The 8,732-nt window shown below is 42.4% G+C and overlaps 1 protein-coding gene across 1 annotated transcript in view; it reads left to right on the forward strand.

The window, feature by feature from the left end:
- Positions 1 to 5,374, forward strand: part of USP46 (ubiquitin specific peptidase 46) — a 62,927-nt gene extending 57,553 nt beyond the window's left edge. Inside the window, exons 8-9 of the mRNA XM_043906788.1 lie at positions 656 to 734; positions 1,567 to 5,374. Coding sequence (XP_043762723.1) covers positions 656 to 734; positions 1,567 to 1,668 — 181 coding nt within the window. The 3' untranslated portion in view covers positions 1,669 to 5,374. The remainder of the gene's footprint in view (positions 1 to 655; positions 735 to 1,566) is intronic.
- The last annotated feature ends 3,358 nt before the right edge of the window (positions 5,375 to 8,732 follow it).

The raw sequence follows: 8,732 nt of genomic DNA on the forward strand, positions 1-8,732 counted from the left end.
TTTTAGTTTATTACCACTCCAACCCTCACCTCAGGAAAGGCAGGACTTTGTTTCATTCACTGCTTGTTTTGTTGGTTTCAGCAGAAGAGGAGAGGCTTTTCTCCACCTTAATACTTATTTATTTATTTGTTTGGCTGCACCGCCTGGTCTTAGCTGCACCATGCTGGATGTCCTGCGAACTCCGTTTGGCACCTGGGATCTAGTTCCCTGACCAGGACTCAAACCCAGGCCTCTGCACTGGGGGCACGGAGTCCCTGGACCACCAGGGAAGCCCCCATTCACTGCCTTTTTTTTTTTTTTTTTTTGCCTAGCTGCCTGAATGGACCTAGATGGAACACAGTGGGTGTACAGTAATTATGTGTTAATATTTGTTGAATTTGAATGTCTGTTTTCCCCAGTGGATTGCGAATCCTTCCAAGACAGAGGCTTTATTCATCTTCCCTTAAGCCCAGCACAGTCAGCACCCAGGTGTCTCTCTGTGAGTTGTGGCCAAAGACATGTGGATGTGGACATGACCTATTCCAAGTTCTCTGTCCGAGTGATAGTTGTTTTTTCCCCCCCGCCCCAAAAAGTCATTGCATATAAAGAGCTACATAGAGCTTCGTAAAGAAGTAAATGTTAACTTACTAACATTCTTCTGTTTGTTCTTTTCCAGTGGTCCTAATCGTGGGCATTATATTACTATCGTGAAAAGTCATGGCTTCTGGCTTTTGTTTGACGACGACATTGTAGAGGTTGGTATGCAGATGATTATATCCGAGGGAGGTGGGGCAGAGACCATGTTTTGGGATGTGTGCATGTGGACATTTTCTAAAATAGGCCTGTATTCCTGTCATCTGACTTGAAAACAGCTTACATTTCTCTTAGAACTACATTCTGCTGCTCCCTACCCTCTCTGGAAGGGGAGAAGGGGTGTGATCATGGACTCATCAATACTGTGTTTTTATTAACTGATCGACCACAGACATGGGACCTCCTTACCATTGTAAGTCATGTTTACACGGAAGTCCTCTTTCCTACAGAGACTAAAGCCCACAGTGGGACCAAATAATAAACTTCAAAGTTGTATTAAAATCCTTTTATTATACCAAAATTTTCTGATATTATTATTTAAATTTTTTTTTCACTCTGTTCAACCTAGAATTCTTTATATGACACCAGAATGGTCCATATATTGGTTTTGTTGCGAAGGAACACTAGCCGGAGAGACTTCCACACTCAAAGACATGGTCTGTTTCAGCCACCTAAGGTAGCACCAAAGGGAGTAAGCTTTGATGACCTGAATGAATTATGCTTATTCCCAAGAGCTCCCACAGCTTACTGCTGGAAAGACAGAAGTCCTGTGGTTGCTAGTAGTCGAAAGGGTGGCGTTCTTCCCCAGGGATTTGCAGTGTATGTCGTCATGCTCTCTCGGTCAGGTCTGTGGAGTTACCCATTTGCTGTTGAAAGTTCCCAATTTTATGACGGTGTTTCTTACATTTTCTTGTACATCCCACTAGCCCTTCTTTCCTTCTCCCAGTAATCATGTGAAACCACTGTGTTGTTTCATTTCTCTCTTTCTTGCAGAAAATAGATGCCCAAGCTATTGAAGAATTCTATGGCCTGACATCAGATATATCAAAAAATTCAGAATCTGGATATATTTTATTCTATCAGTCAAGAGAATAACTTACAGGACTGTGGAACTAACTCGAGTGAGGGAAGATGCACTCGGACCTGGTTTCTCTGCAGACGTCCCTCCTCTCCAGCGGACCACCAGCGAATGGCATCGCTCCAAGTCTCGGTGGTCTGGCTGCGTGACTCTCTTCCCCTTCATTTTTCTACAAGCAGCACTACTTGTGGTTTTATGTTAGTCTGAGGTAGAGTTAACTGCAATCAGATTGTAGTAAGGTTTAGATGAGTAACATTTGCTAATTTTAGGATCAGGTACATGCTGTGCCACTGTCTGGCTGAATTAGAATGCCATTTCTTACAAACATCGACAGTCTATTTGGGGTCTTTGCTAATCTTCCTAAATGGCTTCCGGGGTCTCCTTTCAATGCATTCCTTTAACTTGTCCCTGGAAACATTGCTCCCCATTTTTAGCTTCTCTGCCTCTTTTCTGACAGAAGGACAGAAGAATGGGGTAGATGCTTACCTTTTAGAGCAGCCACTATAGCTTTAAGTTTGTTCGAGTGAACATGTTTTAAAAGTGAGTAACCTCGAAACTGAATTCATCTTCCCGGTGGAACAGGGTGAAGAGAAGCTGTTCGAGGATGCCCAGGGCTGTGCCCACCCGGCCATTACAATTCCAGGGGCTGAGGAGGCGAGGAGCTCAGGGCAGGCGAAGCCGAGAGGAGGAAGTTTTGTGCACAGTGGAAAGTTGCTTTTCTTCTCTTTCTACCAAAACCAAGTTTCAGGAAAATAGCTCTGTGCTCTTTGTTTTTAGTGATGCTCTTCTGTCCTGTGAGTTGTATCTCTCCTTTATCCAGCGCTGCTAAGCTTTCCAGGGTATCTTTGCAACCCCGCTGGTGTTCTGTGGTCCGAGGCGGTAGGGCTGAGACCCCCGGGGACTGCCACCGACCCCGCTCTCCTTAGCCAGGCAGCCCTAACACCGTCCTTTCCCAGGAAGAACAAAGGCGCTGCACCTGTCCTCCCATCAGCCACACTGTACAACAGTTCATATTTCAGCATTTCAGGTCCTGGCAAGCCCAGGGCTACCATGGAACCTTCTCCGGAGGAGATCCTGGAGTTAGCTGGGGATGCAGGTGGGTCAGAGGAAGTGTCAGTGGGCAGGTGGTGGGATGAACAAAGTGGCAGCCTTTCTTTGGCTCAGGTTCCCAGGATGTTTGACAAGACGGAGTTTTTTGGAAGAACCTCATCTCACCATAGTTTTACTTTTTTTTTTTTTTTTTTCACTTTTGTTGTATGTGTATTTATTGAATCATTTGAGTATCGATGCCTTTTATTAAAAGGTTCGATATGCTGTTTTGCTGTTGAGCAGGTTTTTGGTTTCCTACAAATCTATGAGTTGTAGATCTCAGCTTCCTGTGGGAAGAGTGCCGACTTCCATACACTATAATATACTGTGAACCTGTTATTTTGTTACCTAATACATCAGCGAAGGAACATGCAAACTTTTGGCATAATGTGAACTAAAATTGAGATTGAAAATGTTACTGGCCATTTTGCAACAATTAAGAAGAGCATAGCACTTTATCTAGATGAAAACTGGATTTCTTTATCTTTGAAGTATCTTGAACTGTTTATCGCTCACAGCTTCCATAAGCATGCCACACTTCATCTGTTCATGCTTGAAGTGAAATGTTTTACTTTTCACTGGAGAAGACAAAAGCAGGGTGATCTTCACATTATTGTTTTATACAAGTGATGAAAATATACCTTGCCTTGTTTAGAGGTGAATTCATATTTATAAATATTTTGTCTTTTTTCCCTCCACAAGACTTATGCAGTAATCGCTTACCTGGAAGGTGAATTTTTATCCTGTTTTTAAGAAGAGATGCTTTTCATTTGAAGGTGACTGATACAGGGAGCTGTTTATACTATACATAATCCATATATTTGCAGGTTGCAAAGTTTAAAAAAATGATGGCCGATCCCTAATATAGTTGGAACTGATACATGAGAAACACTGTTAAAATTATCTTTTAAGTAACTCTTGAAGCTAATTTATTAGGAAGAAAGTTTCAATTGAAAACCTATAGAACTAATTTGCTGTTTAGTTTCGAAGTCATGTCCGACTTTGTGACCCCATGGAGTGTGGCCTTCCAGGCTTCTGTGTCCATGGGACTTTTCCAGCAAGAATACTGAAGTGGTTTTCCTTCTCCAAGGGATCTTCCCAACCCACTGATCGTACCCAAGTCTCCTGCATTGGCAGGCAGGTTCTTTACTGGTGACCACTAGGCAAGCCCCTTACAGAAGTGTTATCTGAGTGCTAAGTCATAAATTCAGTACTTTTGGGGCTTTTTGGATGAGTAAAAAGTTTTTCTCAGTGATTTAGCTGAAATAATTCCTTTTAGTAGAAAAGGTCAGTTAAAATTCAGTATTCATGGATAAATGTTTGCATAAATATTGAAGATAATAAAGACATTAACATGGTCATGTGGTGCAGGAAAAAGAAAATTGAGATAAAAATACACTTATCCACCAACACTCCATCAGTTTTTTAAACTTTAGCACTATCTGGGATCATCTTCCCCCTTCTTCTTTAACAAGTGAAAGAAACACTAGGCAGCTACATCCTCCCAAGTCATTTCACTTTATGTGAAGACTAGAGCACATAACACTTCTTCATTTTCATCCCTCATTCGTTGTGTGAAGCAGGGATGGTGTGGGACGTGTGAGACCATTCTGAGGTGAACGATAGCACAAAAGCTCAGCAATAGTCCCTCAAATGGCCAGGGTTTTTGTGTCTCATTTTTCTGGCAGGAATGGGCAGGCTTGCTGTATTTCTTTTAACTGCTGGGTGTTTTAAAATAAGTTACAGTGTTTTCCACTTTCAGAAGAGAAGGAATGTTTGCTTTATTGGTTACTTCCTTGTTTAACAGTCTAGATTATGATACAGTGTGCTAAAATGTTATTTGTTTAAAAGTAAATATTGGTAGAATGCTGATGCCCAGTCTTGTCATTCTGATGCATTTTCCATTCCGAAGAAACACGAAGTGAGCTGGTTTGAAGAGAGCCAAGGAGCAAAAACAGAAGAGAGTGGTGCTTTGTCGAGGAAGCCAGTCATATTGGTTTTATAGCTTGGTATATTTTGGATTTCAGATGAAATGGGGAAAAAATGACAGAAATGGTCCCTATGCATTTATTTTCATGGATACCCTTAATTTTCATGGGCATGCCTAACAATGAACTATGTTATAACTGGAGCTTAGGGCTTATTTTAGATATTGGAGTGTAGCTTTATTACAAAGATGGATTTTATCTATAAACATTGCATTTTGATCAACTTTGTATGTTCATGTGTATTAAAATATTGTGCACTAAATGTTTTGCCCTCGTCTGCTATTATATGGTCAAGGCATTTATCAGCGCTAGTGTGATTCACTCATGTAAGTGGCATGGGTCAGGGAAAGTTATTTCCTACGTTTCTGCCTAATTAAATTTGTTTTCCAGTATTACATTAATTTATTTCTGGCTTCCATTTCTGTGTAACCAAAATAGTTACTGCATTTGTGTGGCACATTTGACTTTGTTGCTAAAAAAAAATTTTTTTTTTTAGTTTTTATTTAAAATAATCTGTACTTTTTTTTTTTAAATGTAACCAATTCAAGCACTTTAAGCAATAATGTCAATCTTGTGAAACTTCAATCAGTTTAATACCCTGCCTCTAAAGTTGTTGACAAAAAAATAAAGAGGAATTCTCTTCCTAGAGAATTATATCTGGGTAGTGTTAACACACATGGATTTAAAATCCTTTTTGTAAAATGTGAGTCATTGGCAAGTCTCGTGTCCAGGTAATCAGTCCAAGCCTGATTTTGAAGCATTGTAGAGGATATTCTGGTTATCGTAGTAAAGTTGCCACTACTGTCGAGGTTCAGAAAGTTAGGGTTCTGGAGGTTACTCACCACTTTTTTGAATGAGAAAGAGCAACACAATCCAGAAACCTGGGTCTGGGGAAGAGCAAATTGAGAGTATCAGTGGAAAAGAGAATTAGGGTAGGTATATTAGGCGTAATGAATTGCTTAGCTGAGATTTTGCATAGGAAATGCCCTTTATTGATTATGAAATAAAAGATCCATTCTAAAAATAAGGCAGTGGCTTCCAGCTCATTGATCTTGTGGGCATCAGGTTTCTAGGAGAGAGTCGGTGTGGCTTTCTCCTGCCCCCAGCACTGGCAGCAGCCACGGGCTTCTGGGCAGGGTCCGAGCCGCATAGACCCCATCGGGGGGCGCAGCAGTCCCACCACTGCCTACCTGGGGCGGGGCAGTGCGGGCCCGTTTCTGGTGGTCTCAGCATGTGGCTCCCCGGGGCTGATACACAAGCTTGCTGTTAAAATGCCTACGGTTTTTTTCCCCCAACAGTTAACTTCAAGGGGTCCCTGTGTGGACAGGAGATTGTCATCTGAATACATTTTCCTGGGCCGAGTGATGGGAGTAAAACCACATAGGCCAAGAGCAGAGCAATGTGCCTTGAAGTCTCCCGGGTTCCATCCATCTTAGAGCAGCTCAGGTGAACCTGGCTGAGCTGCGACAGCCTGGATGGGGAAGCGCCTCCGTCCTCCACCAAGGCCGTGGGATGGAAGACCTCGGGAATAGTGTGTTTCTTTCTCGGCCTCCTTTTGTCCATCTGCCAGAAAGGTTTATGGGATAAGCCTGTGGCCACCAGCACAAGATAGTTTCTGGGGCGTGAGAAGTGCCCGTTTCTCCAAATTTCCGTCCTCCTATTCACTGAGACTTCAAACTCCTTGAACAGGATGAAGCCTTCCATTTCCATGTCCTGTATCCCCATGAAGATGAAAAGGCTTCTAAATCATTTTTCCCCCGAGGGAGACTCGGGAGACATGGGTTCAGTCCCCGGGTCAGGAAGATCTCCTGGAGGAGGACTTGGCAGCCCACTCCGGGGTCCTTGCCCAGAGAACCCTGTGAACAGAGGAGCCTGGTGGGCGCAGAGCCGGACACAACTGAGCAGCTAAGCGCAGCATGGAGATTGGAGAGGTTTTTAGTGACGACATCACTTAGCTCCTGTAAGTGCTAGCAGGGGACAGGACCTGGGAGGTAAAAAGGTGAAGCAGACAGGGTCCCCTTTCTAGTGTCCTGCCTCGGGGAAAAAAAAGTTCTGTGGAAGAGAAATTTAAATTGTGGAAATAGCGTGAGCAGTGGAAGCCATCACAGCCTGGCACATTGTGGTAATTGGGCTGGGTCTTCTGGTGCAAACGGGCACCGATGCCGCTGGTGCTGTGGGTGAAGCAGCCAGTTCTTTCTTGCCCTCAGGTCACCTTCTTGGAGTCCCCACTTTCCTCCTCACCTGCTGCCTTTTAGCTCCTTGTAGTAGGGATTTTTAAAACAACGCGTAAATCCATTATGTTACAGTGATGGACTCGGGCATTTTGCTTGTTAATGCTCATGTTAAAAGAGCCAGAATATTGAAAATCTTAATGGGATTTTATGAATAAATTATCTAAAAAAATCTCCTTCTGTGACTACCAAATAATTAGAGCCTAACCTACTTAACCAAATCAAACCAGCATGAGTTTTCAAGCCATTTTACTGACCTTTCAACCTGTGCTCCCTTTTTGGATTCCATTGTTTTAATACTGCTTTGAACAAAACACATTAGGAGCTTACAATAAATGTTAGATAGCTTCACTCTGGTTCTGAGACACCAAAGTCAGAAATGACATGAGATTTTGTAAAAAAAAAAAAAAACAAAAAAAAAAAGTCCCTAATTTTGTGCTTCTTATCCATGTGATGATTCATAATAAAGTATTTATTAACAACCTTGAGGGTATCATACAAGTTACATCGATGTGTCTTTCACTTTTTCCCCCCTCCCTCAAGTGAGCGAGCATATGGGCTGTATCAAGGAGGTGTGGAATTCGACAGAAACTGCTCAGGAAGGTTAAGCATTTGTGCTGTGGGTGGAAATCTTTTCTTACCTCCTCCTCATAGTCAGGGAGCTTGGAGAAGAAAACTGAGATGTAGATTTGACTTGGCAGGAAGAATAGTTGAAACCACTATTTCTATGTATTTAACCAAGCTCTCCTTCTATGATCCAACTCAACTGTATTTGTATTTCAGTGTCTCTTGGTTGACCTTGCCTGAGAGAACATTCTGTGCTGAGATAAATGAAAATAAACACAAGAAAAATTTGAGAGCGAGCCGTCATGTCTTCCACAGAAAGCTGTCTCTTCACTGTAGAGGCCGTCTTGACTTGAGATTGCCTGCTTCCCCTGCTGAGGGGCACCAGAATGTATCCTGATGGGTTATAAGACCTCCTCGCACCCCCACCAATCCCATAGAACAATTTGAAAACTGTCTTTGAGAAGAAATTGTTTCTGCATGTTTTCCCACCTCTCTTGCCCCAAAGCCCAGAAAACAAAAAATAAGTATAAATTAGCTTAAATATGTTGCCAGTGCCAACGTGGACTTATGAGGCTCCAGCAGAAGAAGGGGTGAAGATTGTAGAAGGGAGAGAAACCTTCCTCCTGGACATTCATTGACTGACCTGATCTTTGTGTCAGACTCAAGGGGTCTGGGAAGGTTAAGAAGCAGCAGCTCATGGCAGAATCTGCCTTCAAATGGAATTGGTACAGAATGTAAGTAAGTTGGCAGAGGGTGAATCTCAGGGGGTAAGAGGAGGGGAAAATGTTGAAGCCCGCCTAACGTTTGTATATAGAGAGAGACTGCTCTGTTGAAACCTCATGAAACAGCAAACCCCCAAACTACAGCTGATACATGAAAAAGAAAAAGCAACCCAAATAACACTACAGATAGTCATCAAACCACAAGAGAAGGGAACAAAAGAGGAAGGAAAGGATAGAGACCTACAGGGACTTCCAAGGGGTACAGATTCCATCCATCCTTGGCCGGGGAGCTAAGACCTCACATGCCTTAAGGCCAAAAACCAAAACAAAACATGGAACAGAAGCAATATTGTAACAAATTCAATAAAGGCTTTAAAAATGGTCTATGTAAAAAAAAAAAAAAAAATCTTAGAAAAGACCGCTAAAGATAAAACCCCAAACAAAAAAATAGGAGCATACTGATGATTACCTTCTAACGTGACTG

This window comes from Cervus elaphus, chromosome 6, assembly GCF_910594005.1.
Source record: "Cervus elaphus chromosome 6, mCerEla1.1, whole genome shotgun sequence".
In the NCBI taxonomy this organism is placed as follows: domain Eukaryota; kingdom Metazoa; phylum Chordata; class Mammalia; order Artiodactyla; family Cervidae; genus Cervus; species Cervus elaphus.